The 14,572-nt window shown below is 39.7% G+C and overlaps 1 protein-coding gene across 1 annotated transcript; it reads left to right on the top strand.

The window, feature by feature from the left end:
* Positions 1-847: 847 nt before the first annotated feature.
* LOC114616028 (pentraxin-related protein PTX3) lies at positions 848-6,753 on the top strand. Its single transcript, XM_028761575.1, has 3 exons — positions 848-1,149; positions 1,601-2,002; positions 5,537-6,753. Exons 1-3 carry the CDS (start codon positions 1,020-1,022, stop codon positions 6,148-6,150), a joined length of 1,146 nt encoding a protein of 381 aa, XP_028617408.1. The 5' UTR covers positions 848-1,019; the 3' UTR covers positions 6,151-6,753.
* Positions 6,754-14,572: the final 7,819 nt, after the last annotated feature.

Genomic DNA, 14,572 nt, shown 5'->3' with positions numbered 1-14,572 from the left:
GAGTTTACCTATGGGAATCCAAGAGGCAGCCTTCTGAGAGGCCTGACATGAGGTAGTCTCACCCTCACAATAACCCTTTCCCTCCATCTCCTTTGTGACCCTCTGGGAGTGGTTCCCTCAAGATCTTTGGCACTGTGTAGTTTTCTTGCTTTATTTGGAGTTCATTTGAATGTTTTATTTTTATCACTATTATTATGACCTATCAACACCTATCTAGGTACTTAGCATGGAGAAGGGCGAATTTTCACACACACACACACACACACACACACCAGGAGTCACTAATTTAAATTTAAAACAGGAACTTGATAGGCTTTGTTGAGAATATTCAAGCACCTAAGAACAATATATTCCCGTCCCCACTTTCCTGTTTTACTGGATTTTTACCCAGTTGTACTGTGTTTTTTAGTTTGCTACTCCAGAAGAGTAAAGACAAGTTAGTCAGGATGGATTTGACTTCTAGCGTCATAGTTCTTAATGGGGTGGCTTATTTTGGAGTCACGGAATCATTTTCCTATAGCTTGGACTTGAGAAAGCATCCAAAAGAAAAGTGCAAAAAAAGTTTTCCATAACTTAAAGGGTTGTGGAATAATGAAAGCTCACATCAAGCGCCAAAATGATAATTTGCACCGCACCTCTGTGTTCCCCACCCCAAAAGCGCTAGCACTTCAGGTTACAGCAGCTAATCCTCAGGGGCACCAGAAAAAGTCCAGCTTCCCTCCCATTCTCCCCCTGACCCGCCTCTAATTAATCTGCCTGCGGTGTGGACCTTGGAGGTTTAACATTGTGCAACCTCTTCAGCTCCCTTGCCCTCCCACCCAACCCCCTCCCCCAAATCCAGGGGAACTCCCTCGCGCTGTGCCACCGACATTACTCATTCATCCCGTTCAGGCTTTGGAGCATTTATTAAGGGCGTCCCTCCTGCCTCACTCTATCTCTCCCGGGCTCAAACTCGGATCACTGGAGAGCCTCGCGTCTTCCCCTGCGGCGGCTGCGGAGCAAATTTCGCCTCTCCAGCAATGCATCTTCCTGGGATTCTGCTTTGTGCTCTCTGGTCTGCAGTGATGGCTGAGAACTCGGATGACTACGAACTCATGTATGTGAATTTGGACAACGAAATAGACAATGGACTTCATCCCACCGAGGACCGTAAGTTCATTTTAACTTTCTCAGCTCACCAAAACTACACAACTCACTTTTTTTTTTTTTGGAGGCGCAATTAACATAATTAACATAAGTAGCCAATGAAGCAAGCTAAAATCATACTTTATTTGTAAAAGCAAGGACTGCCTGAGAAAAGCCAGAGGTTTAAAATTATTTTTGTAACATTTATAATGAGTTAAGCCATACGACATGACGGCTCTTTAACTGTTTTTAGCTATATAAATGGCATTTCCCCAGTTAGCTTAACATGTCATAGAAAGAATGAATGGTCCTGAGTCATCTTTGAGAAGTTTACACGCACGTTGTTTTCAGAGCTATCTTTAGAAGGAGAGGGGTTGCTGGAGACAGGCTGAAACTTGGGGTCACCAAAAGTGCAACCCACGGCCAGGCCAGCCAGGACAAGTTGGTAACAACATGTGTATATTCTGCGCTCTAGCCACGCCATGCGACTGCAGCCGGGAGCACTCGGAGTGGGACAAGCTGTTCATCATGCTGGAGAACTCTCAGATGCGGGAGGGCATGCTGTTGCAGGCCACGGACGACGTCCTCCGCGGCGAGCTGCAGCGGCTGAGGGCCGAGCTGGGGCGGCTGGCGGGCAACGTGGCGAGGCCGTGCGCAGCCGGTGGCCCCGCAGATGCCAGGCTGGCGAGGACGCTGGAGCCTCTGCTGCAGCAGAGTCGCGATGCAAGCCGCAGGCTGGCGCGCCTGGAGGACGCGGAGGCGCGGCGATCCGAGGCAACAGTGCCTGGCCTGGGAGCCCTGCTGGAGGAACTGCGGCGGACGCGCGCCGACCTGAGCGCAGTGCAAAGCTGGATGGCTCGGCACTGGCTGCCCGCAGGTAAGCAGCCTGTGTAGAGCCCACTTTCGGCTCCTTTTCTAGAGGCAAGCTTTAGTGGGGACTATCATACTCAGAGCCCCGGTACTTCTTATAGGCACACTCACAGAACTCAGACACACCACGCCACGCCTTTTAAAAGTATTTCCAAGCCCAAGGAACCCAAAAGAAAACGGGGATTTAACCATCAGTCTGGAAGTTGAGGTCTCTGACACCGGATTCGACCAGATATTACAGGAGTCCATTGGCAGGTGTTTGACCATGGCCCTCCTCGCTGCCCCGAGTCCCTCCGTTAGGGATTTCCACGTCTTCTAATTTTGTCCCGTCACTCTCTTTAGGCCAGCTCTCCTTTCCCCTGCACTATTTCAGGGCCCCCGGCTAACTCCAGTGACTTTCCCAGCCCCTCGGCCGACTCCTCCCCCTCTGCTGCTTCTGAGCTGACTGGAGCCTAATTGGATCTCCTGCAGACTCAGCAGAATTCCACCAGAGTTCCCTCATCCCAGTTTAGTGCCATAGCAAAGGTCAAGGGGTGCGGGGTCTGGGGCAAGTCCTATAAAGCCAGGTGCAGGAGCCAAAGGGTGTAAATATCTGCTTCATCTAGCCCCCACCCCCTACCCCCACAGGGCCACACAAGAAAGGGACTATTCAGACTATGCAACTAACTTGTCAAAGCCCACATAAACTCCATTAAACTTCCAACTGATGAGGGCCCTTTTGGTACACTCTTTAAAGTTAATGTAACAGGTAGAACATTGGAGCCTAGTAATATGGTCCTTAAGTCAAATTTCTGAAGGGAGCAGTGATGTTTTGTTGTAGATTATTCTAGAAAATTAGTGTCTTACGTAGACAAATATCTCTGGTACTCCTCATGAATCTCAGAAACAATGACAGACAATGCCACCTTATCCTGTATTTCCAATGAAATGGAGCTTATTGGATGGGGTAGGAGGAAGGACACTCCAGAACATGGTCCACTCCTTTCCAGAAACTATGCTACAATCAGTCCTTCCTAACTATTTGAAGTACGAAGGCCATGCCCTTAAATCCTAAGTAGATCTTCAGAGAAAAAGCATAAAGTCAAATCTAAAACAAACCTTCAATGTGATAATTTTGTTACAACTTTAAAAGCATGGATTTTTGGTTTTGCAAACTTTTGGTCTAGTCATGTACATATAATGCGCCCTCAGAGGAGGAATTACTTTGTATCCTCATCTGTTTGTTAGAAAATGTATACATTTCCGAATTCTAAATGGCTGGTGCTTATTACCCAATAATACTTTCACCTACAGGCTTTGATTGGGCCTCTCTTGCTCTCCTGCCAACTTGGCCCCCAGAGGATTCCTAATCATGTTGTGGTCTGCCTCTTAAGAACCTGGTTTTCATTTTGCTTGGTCTTTGATAATATAATTACAAAGACTTATTAGTTAAAAACCATCTCATGGGAGAGTTTCTGACATTTCAAGGAGGTCTCAAGGGCCTCAATCACTCTTCTGCAAAAGGATCCCACAAAATCTGCTAACATATCACTTTATGGAAGCATGTAGCTGCCATAGCCTGCAGGGATTCTGGGTCTCCAAGACTTAGTCATGGGCAGCCCTGGAATGCAATCTGCACTGCCTGGCCTTATTTAAACAGGAAGGCAGTTAATTAGGTTGTAGTGGACGCCCCTTGGACAGTACTTTAAACTTACAGAGGCCAGGAGATGCCAAATGCACATAAATGATAGTCTTTTGTTTCCATGGTCATTATTTGATTTAATTGTTGTGGCTGGAGAAAGAATCCTACCTTGAAAATGCCTCATTTTAATTTTCTTCATGAATGATTAGAATTTTTTTTTAAGAATTCTGTTATTATTTGGTGGTATTGCTATCATGGTTGCTCTTATACAGTTTTCCTATATTTCAATATTTCTTTGACTATTACTAAAAGATATGGTCTATGTTTGTTTGACTTTTGTTTTTAGAATGAGCATAGCTCAGAGCCACTTGTGAGAATTTACTACACTTTATAGGACATTTGATGTCCACACATTCTACTGAGTCACCAGTTAGTGCTTAAATTCTCTGAGAGTGACTTTTCAAAGCCACCTTATAGCATCTCCTTTGGGTTATTACGGAGAACATCTAGCCCACCTTAGTTTTTTTTAGATACACCATTTGTTCAAGGCCTTAGCACTTCCCAAGTCTTCACCTTAGCATCTTAGCTGCAGATGCAGCCTCGAGATCAGCAGAGGTGGAGTAAATGGGCCTCATGTCCATGTTCAAAGCCTGCGTCTTCTGAATGTTCTCAGCAGAAACACAATCTCCAACAAAATCCTTCTGAAGAATTCCCTCCTTTTAAAGAATTTTCTATAGTGGGGTGACTATAAAATTTATAAGCTTTAAAGTATATCCTTGGATTTGAGTGCAGTATATTTGTAACGTACAGACTTGCAGGAGATAGCCACACCCCTTAAATATAGACCATACTAAAGGCTGGTGAGATTATAAACTTCATCAAAAGCTGTATAATATTCATTAGCAATAAATAATTCAGAATTCAAGTCTTCTATTAAGAGGTGATATAATGTGTTGGCCTCTGTGAACAGACCAACCAAACTAAAACCTGAGCTTTAAAATTTAGCTACTATAGAAGCATAGGTTATTTTGTCTCAGTTTTCCCACCTATAAAGTGGAACTAAAGACTTTAAAAGAAGATATGAGGATGTATTGAGGTGATGAACAATTTGGTTAGAACATTATTTGGGAATTGGTAAGTACCTAATAAACATTAGTCATCATTACTACACTTTGCTTCCTGTCAAAGCTTAGTTTGCAAGCTGGCCCCAATGGTGCACCCCAGTAATTTCAGTCCCTTGAAGGTGGAGACATGAGAATCAGAGGGTAGAAGTTATCCTTAGCTATATGTCCAATATGAGGTTAGCCCAGGCTACATGAGCCAATGATAATAGTAAGATAAGACACAGTAGTATCCTATAAACTCTGCAAAGTTACCAATGTCCACGATCATGTGGTATATGAAACCATATTCCCTAGTGACATGGCTATTTTAAAACATTGTTTTAAAAGACGTGCTGATAATGGCTTCCTAGAATGAGTTAGATCCATTGATTTTTATAGATTTATTGTTTTAAGATCATGGCAAAGGAAAGAAGGAAATAGGATAGTTATTTTTTTATTAAAAAAACTTAGAAACAATAGAATCTTGTGAAGTTGTGATTCAACAGTTCAATAAAACACATAGAAATAAAAGCAGATTGAAAGAGAGATGGTTATTCAACATGGTTTTTGTTATTTGTGGGTTGAATTGGCACTTTCCTTCTCTTTGCAGATGTCTTTATTCAGTTGCTTCACTGAATAAGCCAAGAACTTCTTCCTTATTTTTACTTTCTTTGCTCTATAGAGATCAGACTGGAGGCCCCATAAATCATAACACAGCACTGTATATAGTTATCAATTATAGCTAATATAACTGAATATCAAAATAACTCTGGGACTAAAATTTTTTTTCTCCTTGTATTCTCTTTTGCTACTCCAGGTTGTGAAACAGCGATTTTCTTCCCAATGCGTTCTAAGAAGATTTTTGGAAGCGTGCATCCTGTGAGACCAATGAAGCTTGAATCTTTTAGTACTTGTATTTGGGTCAAAGCCACAGACGTATTAAACAAAACCATCCTGTTTTCTTATGGCACAAAGTGGAACCCCTATGAGATCCAGCTGTACCTCAGTTCCCAGTCCCTAGTGCTTGTGGTGGGTGGGAAGGAGAACAAGCTGACTGCAGACACTGTGGTTTCCCTGGGGAGGTGGTCCCACCTGTGTGGCACCTGGAGTTCAGAGCAGGGGAGCATGTCCTTGTGGGCAAATGGGAAGCTGGTGGCTACCACTGTAGAGATGGCCAAAAGTCACTCTGTTCCTGATGGTGGACTCCTACAGATTGGCCAAGAAAAGAATGGTTGCTGTGTAGGTGGGGGCTTTGACGAAACATTAGCATTTTCTGGAAGAATCACAGGCTTCAATATCTGGGATCGGGTTCTCAGCGAAGAGGAGATAAGGGCGAGTGGAGGAGCCGAATCGTGCCACATCCGGGGGAACATTGTCGGCTGGGGAGTCACAGAAATTCAGGCGCATGGAGGAGCTCAGTATGTTTCTTAAGCGTTGTGAAACTCTACTCGAAGCCAAAGCAGACTCACACTTTAAATATATGCCAGTTGGAAAAGTCTGAAAACTTCGGTGCATAATAAGAACACTTGAGACGAATGAAGGAGAGACTTGAGATCGTCTTTATTTATCTTGGCAAAATACTGAATAAACAGTTGAAGGGAAGGCTTCAGAGAAGGCTCGGGGATGTTGTTACTAAGCCTTATACTGTGGTGCTTTCAGATTAATGTCTGCCTCTGTCAGATAAACCCTCAGATAACTAAACAGGACTGGACTTTGAACAGAGGAACGATTGTATTACTTTTTTTTTGATTAATTTTATTTTGGCTAGAGACATTTTTATATTGGAAGAATAACAAAACAAGCTCTGTTGCCCATTGTTCATTTTTCCTGGTGTGTATTTTGTGACAAAGAGATGATGAGAAAACCATATTTATACCACAATGTGACTTATTAACAAACATAAATGTAGCTTACGTGTTATAATCCAGTGTTCCATTTGGGAGAAGGTAGTTGTGTAATTTATATTGTGAAATGGATTTGTATTAATTTTATTTTTGTAAAAGTCTACTGTAAATAAAATGTTTTATAAAGCTAGCCTGTGTCCTCAAAACTTAAGTTTAGGAGCTGTTCTGAAGTAAATCCACACTTTTCTTTTTTTTTTTTTTTCCATTTAGAGTAGACAAGTTGTTTTCAGAGACTGCTTTGAAAACAACAATAGTTTATATTGTAGAAGCAAACTCTACTGCTGCTGTAAGCTTTAGTGTCCTACAGGTTGTAAGAAATAGGGTCTTGGCTAAATGCATTCATCTCTCTGGGCTTTAGTGGTTTCCACTAAGGAACAGAGGAAGAAATGATATGATGAGTCTATGAGCTTGTACAATTTTCTGAGCTGTTGTAACACAAACAAACATGTGTTATCCAAATTCTCCAAGACAACACGGCACATGTAAGCAATGGCCAGATGCATGTTTAGCTCTTGACGTTGCTACATGAAGCTTTCATCTGTAAAATTCATATTTAAGAATTTCACAATCAAGTTATCAAAAAACATGCAAAAATGAAAGAGTTCATAATCTTTTATGTAAGTTAGGATTTTGTGCATTTGTAGATCCTTCAGAGTATGTGTGACCTATTGGCTGTCAGTTGGACACACGTGGTAGGACTACCAGAGGAGAGAACCAAGAATCTGGACAAGAAGCAAGGCCTATCCATTTTCTTCCTGGTAATGGAGAGGCCAGAGAACCCTGCATATTCAAGAGTTTGGGTAAGACTCCCACAATCTTCTCTTGAGGACTCTATGAAAAGAATCCTAGAACCTTATACAGCTGCTATAGAAACAGCATAGAATCACAGCGAGCTTGCTTCTTCCTAAGTAGAAAGTTGAAGAACCATGGGATCTTCTTGTTCACACGGTAGGACCATGGGCAAATCTATCTGGCTGAGCTTCCTTAAACACTTGCCTTGATCTCGGTAAAAGAAAGGAACATAGGTCTAGTGTCTTTCAGAAATAAAGCACCATGGGTATAATAAGTTTGGAGGATGTTCACAGAATTTGTTCAGCTTCATCCCACTGTTGAAATCTATAAAGTCAGGCCTATGAGTCTGTAACAAAATTACTCACAGTTATGAGCTGATACATAAGCCAGTCTTCCACTCTTAGGAATTATACTACACAACATTTCAGATACATTGGCCCCATGCTAAGGTCTTATGTAGTTATTCTCTACATATTGTTTGAATTCTCATCTGGAAGAAATACTAGACCCAACCCTAGAGAGTTAGGCATGCTTTTCCTCTCTTTACATGTGCCTGCACCAATTAGATCTGTTTGGACGCCTCAGAAGACATGAGCCAAGATTAGTACAAATGCATATGCTGACAATATTAACTGTACATTGTATTGGTCACTCTGGTATGTATTTATGTATGATTAGTACAGTGATATTTTGTGTACACAAGCAAAGCACAGCTGATGTTTTCCTGGCTTATTATAGTAAATTTGGCCTTTAAGTATTAATTATCTTATAGTTAGAACATTTGACTAGTAAGTATCTATCATGGGTTGGCGATGGGTAAATTGAGGGCAATGAAGAAACAGAAGAAAATAGCAACATCATTGGGTTATAAATGTAGACATTTCATGTTCTGCCACAGTAAGTCTGGATAGATATCCTTCAAGGTCTTGTGGTTCTTCCTTTATCTCAATTGTACCTCTTTTCTGAAGTGAGAGAATTCTAGTGTTAGTGGTACACACAGTCATTAGGAAGACACCAATGTGTCTCAGTGTTACTTGGCCAAGCTCTGCTCACTGATGAACTATTTTATGTGCTCTATGTGATTTCTCTGCCTTTCTATTCTATGTCTGTCTTGAGTGTGGTAACGGTGGTTAGAATTTCAGCTGTCACACTCTGGCATGCAATTTAGAGCAATCACATAGTAGCAGCCTAGGTGTCTGGTGACCTTGAAGCTAATGCTGGCTTGTTTTCTCCTGGCTTCTTTGACATGAAACAAAACTACAACTCTAAATTTTTAAATCCATTGTTGGTTGTTGCATTCTCATCCAGATCCAGTCATTAGAAGAAGAAAAAAAAAAAACCTTAAAAAGACAAAGCATTTTTTTTCAAAACACCCAGTGTGCATATGAAAAAATATATTTTACAAATTCTCAGGAAGCTAACTGAAAACCTAACAGTACTTAAGGAGTTTTAGAATGTAAGGGTATCAGCAAGAAGACATAAGCAATGCGTGGAGCCGAGACAAAATAGCCCCTTGGTTTAGCACCATGGCACATAGTTTTATTCTCCATGATGCTATTGAGAGCATTATCACGTGATGTCATAGTAGAATAATTGTACAAGACGAGTCCAGTCATTAGGATGAAAATGTATATATTGCTAATATATAATACTGTTTACATAGTTAATATTATTACTGATATAATGTAGGGTGACTAAGTTTACTGATTTTTCTGGTCCTGTTCTGGCTTTATTAAAGTTACCATGTCCCTGGGCAAACTGGGACAGCTGGTCGCTCTAGTGTGTATTTATGTATGATTAGTAGGGCGACATTGTGTACATAAACAGCACAGTTGATATTTTCCTTGCCTATTACAGTAGCAATTGGCCTTTAAGAATTAGTTACTTTATATTTAGAACACTTAATTATTAAGTATCTACCATGGGATGTCAGAGCTCTATTGTTTTATAGTTTGATGCTTAATTGACGTCACAGTAGCGGCAATTAGATTGACAAATAATAAGATCTTATGATTGATTTCTATTTAATTTATTCTCTAATCATTTATTAGGAAGCTCTTTTTTTGGATAAATATACCAGGACATAATATATTTCTGAAACTGTCTTTTAGCAAGTTAAGAACCAGCATGACAAAGTGTCAAAGCTTTAACTAAAGCAATAGCATATATTAAATTTTATGACTCTTGGGTTCTATGACTATGAAGGTATCAGGTTACTGATCATTGTGGCTCCATCAATCTGAAGAGCAGAAGAATACTGCAGGCCCTCAGGTTAGAAATCCAGTGTTTAAATCCTGGCACCACCAAATAATGGATTACCAATGACTAGATACGCTTAACTAATCTCAAGTAATCCCCACACTTTTTAAATTATCTGACAAAACAAAATCCCTCCTCAAGCACAGAATTTTTAAGTAGATATTGTACATAAAAGTATTTTCTGGCTCATCCAATCACTTTTGAAATAAGATATTTCTTAGAATATTTTATCACGTCTTTCTCATGTGCTCGCAAAAAGCTAAACTATGGAACAAAATGGTCACAAAGGGATGAGCCTTGGGATTATTGTGTTTTAAGATTGGCACGCAGACAATCCAGGCTGGCCAGGTTTTCTTTACCTCACAGCAACATCTGCTGGTGAAATTCTGAAGGTGCAGAGTGACGGGCACCAGCTCCGAGCTGGCCACTTGGCCACTCGGAAGTTCTTTTCTCACCAATTCTGGAAGCATGATTGGAAAGATGTCTTACCATTTTATGTTAAATCTTTTTCTCCTCATGTTAGTATTCAAGTGGGATATTTGTAATAGAATTTCAAGTTAAAGAATGAAACCTTACTCTTTCCATAGTGAAAATCAATCTGTGGTAATATAAAATTAGTAATTCCCTATTTTGTCAAAAGAAATCTACAAACAATATTAATAATAAAGAAACACTGAGTACCTTCCCTTATATTAAACTAAGACAAGAATAGTTGTGCACGATAACTTGGGTCACTAGGATGAAAATATATGTGCGACATGTAATAATATCTCTATGGTTCGTGTTACTACCTGTGTAGAAGGGCCAGTAATGCTCCCCTAACTGTGTGTAAAGTAGTAAACTTGGAACTTTTTAAAAGCAATAATCATGTCAAAGATTTTACATGTGCATATGTGTATGCATGGTTTGTGTGCAGGTGCACACATCTATGTGCATGTCGAGAGGCTAGAGAAGAGCATCAGGCGTTTTCTTCGACCACTCTCTGCCTTTTCCCTTTGGTGAGGCGTCATCTCTGTGCAACTCTGAGGCTTACATTTATTAATTTATCCTGCTAGGCCTGCATCCACCAAGCCTCAGAGATTCTCTCTTCTGTCTCTGCTTCGCACACTCCAGAGGCTCCAGGTGTGTGAAAGACCATGTTTGGCTTGTTATTTGGGTTCTGGGATGCAAAATCAGGTCCTGTGGTTATACAGCTTACACAACAAGCACTCCTAACCACTGAGCCATCCATCTCTCCAGCGCCTGTCATGAATGTTTAATGGCTGAGCATCTCTCTAGGGATTATGAAATTCAGTGAATGGATCTGGTTCTGCAGTATTTTAATATGAACTTAGTATATTGCAGATACTCAATTAGAAGTGGGAATGACGGTAGCGGTGACAGGAAGAAGGACTATAATTATCAGCAGACTGAATATTGTATGGAATGTAGTAGGTATTTTATCTAGTTAAGCGTCATTGGCCATGTGTGGTAAGTAAAATTACTGCCATAACATGTGAGGAGTCAGCTTTCTCCATTTTTTTTGAGACAGCTCACAATTTAATAGTTTGAATTTTGTCTCACATAGAGAAAGAAATGAAGTAAATTTATCATAATTAACTCGACAGTCTTTTCCAGATCGTTGCCAGCAAGTCAGAAAAGAATTTGTACTCTTGCTGGGACAACATTGTGTTTCCTCAAGTATTTTCTACTTAAATTTCAAATCATTTAAGGCCATCTTGTGGCTTGTGCAAGAGGACTGCTTAAAAATTCTGTGGATGGAAAAGTGCATTTCCGGCCTAACCTCTGATTCAGAGAGGCAAAGGAAAGGATAGCGTTGCATGCAGATTTAATAGTAGGGACAGGCACAGTGTCACAGTTACAGGTCAATTATTTCCAAGGAGCTTCCCCATGGACCCACAAATAATCAGGTGAGGTTGAAGACACTCTCATTTTATGGGCCTTTTATAATATTGTCAGTTTCATGGGTGAAAGATATGGCAACTCACACTACACTGAGCCCAGGGTACATTTTTGGTTTCTGATACAAACAGCATGGTCCATCGCCACACGGCCAAGAATAAGCCTGAAGAATTATTCAGGAACATAGGCAACCTGTCTGAAATTACATGATATAAAATTACAGGTGGTGTAACGGGCAGAAAATAGATCCACCATCAGTGACTTCCTTGTTTTAGATTTTAATCCAAGGGGCTTGTATTAAGTGTTTTTCTTTCATTATTTTAATTTTAATCTAGGTTTATTTTTATAGCTATCCTTTGTTAGAATAAGGGTGTCACTAAATGCTAATTAGACACTGGAAAAGGCTAGAGTTTTACTTATTTATTTATTTATTTATTTATTTCATGTATATAAATACACTGTCACTGTCCTCAGACACACCAGAAGAGGACATCGGATCCCATTACTGATGGTTGTGAGCCATCATGTGGTTGCTGGGAATTGAACTCAGGACCTCTGGAAGAGTAGTCAATGATCTTAACCACTGAGCCATTTCTCCAGTTCCTTGAGTTTCACATTTTGAATTTAGGTCTTTATTTTGTCTGAAGTTAATTTCTGTGTGTTGTTTTGATATGGACAATTATTTCAGCACCATTTATTGACTAGTCTACTCTCCTCTATGGCAAAGATTTCCCACTACGCACTTGATCTCCACATTGTCTGGGTTTGTCTTTGCCCTCTCTATTACAGCATGGTTTTTCTATTTTCCCAGCACACAATGCTGCAGTCATTGCTATGACGTCACAGTCAAGCTCCCCTTCTTTAGAGTTCCTTGAGCCATCTAACTCACTTTATCTGACTCATAAATTTTAAAATCAATTTGTCACATTTCATGGAACGTTCTATCGGTATTTTATTAACATTTCACTGAATTCATTGAAAATTTATCTTTGCTACACCAGTTTCCCATCCAGGAAGATGATATAGCACCCCACATCTTTGTTCTTTATTTGACCTCTTTCAAAATGATTTGCAATTTTATTATTAAGTTATTTATATAATTTTCTAGGTGTTGTACATAAATCATTATACATAATATTTTTCATCCATGTATGATTGTATAATGAATATTATAATTTATTTTGGGGTCTAGGCTATGCTCTCCAGTGCCATAATAAATAGAAATGATACAGTAGCATCTTCATTTCTTTCCTGGAATTAAAGACAAGCTTCTATTCATTCACTATCAAATAGACAGATATTCTTTTAATCAAGGTAAGGAAGTTCTCAAAATTTTCTAGTTTTATTTGTTATAATCTTATAAGACATGTTTACTGATAACACAATCCTCTCCCTGTTCAGTTTCTAACTATTTGGTAATTCAAAGAGAAAACTATTTTGTATTCCTGGGACAAGTCCAACTGGGTTATTATGCACTTTATAAAATGGGTTAGCAACAGCTCCTCAGTCACAGGATGCATGGAGGAACAAGATGAGTCGATAGGTCAGCTCTAGTCTGCACTCAGTGAATGTTACATAGTTTCCTCCAAGCTTTGCATCGCTTCCTAATGTGTTTATTCCTGCTGTGAACATCTATGTTCATGACTCAGACGAATGTGTGTTTTCCTTTCTGATAATGACCTTTGTCTGGTGTTGGTTTATGGATATACCAGACTTGCAGAATTAGTTGGAACATACACTTCTTTTTCAATTATCTGGAAAATTAAGATAAGATTCTAATGATCTATTCATTGTATTATTTGTTAACATTTTCCAACAGAGCTGTTGGGACAGGGTTTTTCCTGGTGGCTGAATTAAAGACACTAGTGTAACTGACATGCTGCTCTTCAAGGTTTCTCGTCCTTAGCACCCAATCATTGAACAATTTGTACCTTTAATTCTTTTTCCAAAAAGAAGATCTTTTTACAATTCCCCTTCTAATTATGAAAATTCATTGGATACAAAACAGGTAAATGGAATCTAAACAATTTATGCAAAATAAATTTTACCTTTAGATTTAAGGTAAACACTACATATCTACCCAGTAATAAGGAAAAGTTGCAAAGTTTGCCTTGAATTATTCAAGCATTTTCCTTTAGGGGTAAATATACAATCCCATTTCATATGATTTCTCATAGTTGAATTATAAATATATGAGGAATTTGATTTGCAAAATAATATGATGTTGAAAAATAGAATCAATGAACTATTATGAGCAAAGTCTAAGTAAGGGTAGATAGCACCAGGAACCAAGGACCAGGACCTAATAAGTTCGGCCACGGAATTGGTGTTTTGAAGACAAGAGTGGTATTGTCCAAGAAATTTAAAATTGATAAGGACCTTGGAATAACTTCAGACACATTGAGATGCAAGTCGTAGCCTGGAAAAGCATTGAGCTGAATCCAATTGTGGAGAAAACAGCAAATAGTTAAAAGTAGAAGTACTATGTGAAACTTAAAGGATAGACTTAAAACCCAGAACACAGAAGAAATTGCTGAATATATAAAATAACTTGTATTTTTTTTAAAAAGGCAAACCTTTGGAGACAGTAGCAGAAGATGAGATCAATAGAATTTAAAGATGTGATTGTGTGGCTAGCTGGCTTAAAGGTTGCATTATGCTTCTAAACATGGAGGGACATTCATTTACGTTCTTATGGAGACAGAGCTTAGATATTATGATCAGCCATGAAATACACACTGTATAGTGTGCTGACAAGAAACCCAGAATTCAAGAGGTCAGCCCACAGGGAAGGGCCAGAGTGTGTCTTGCAAAGTGACTCAGAATTAGGTAATCTTTGGCTGAGTCTATGAACTAAAAGGGGACCTGCTTGTTATGACTGGAGAAGAAAACAGCTGTGAGAGATGATGCTCCTTCTTTGAAAGCTCATCACAAGCCCAGGAGGAAGGCCAGAGAGAGAGAGAGAGAGAGAGAGAGAGAGAGAGAGAGAGAGAGAG

Source organism: Grammomys surdaster, unplaced genomic scaffold (genome assembly GCF_004785775.1).
Source record: "Grammomys surdaster isolate TR1022 unplaced genomic scaffold, NIH_TR_1.0 229695, whole genome shotgun sequence".
NCBI lineage: Eukaryota > Metazoa > Chordata > Mammalia > Rodentia > Muridae > Grammomys > Grammomys surdaster.
Note: the sequence above shows the minus strand (reverse complement) of the source record. Positions and strands in the feature narration are given on the sequence as shown.

Bases quoted from the DNA above. Each gene is read 5' to 3' on its own strand.
- LOC114616028 (XM_028761575.1), top strand. From the start codon at position 1,020: ATGCATCTTCCTGGGATTCTGCTTTGTGCTCTCTGGTCTGCAGTGATG. The intron at 1,150-1,600 runs GTAAGTTCATTT...TCTGCGCTCTAG, and splicing joins ACTTCATCCCACCGAGGACC to CCACGCCATGCGACTGCAGC. The intron at 2,003-5,536 runs GTAAGCAGCCTG...TTGCTACTCCAG, and splicing joins TCGGCACTGGCTGCCCGCAG to GTTGTGAAACAGCGATTTTC.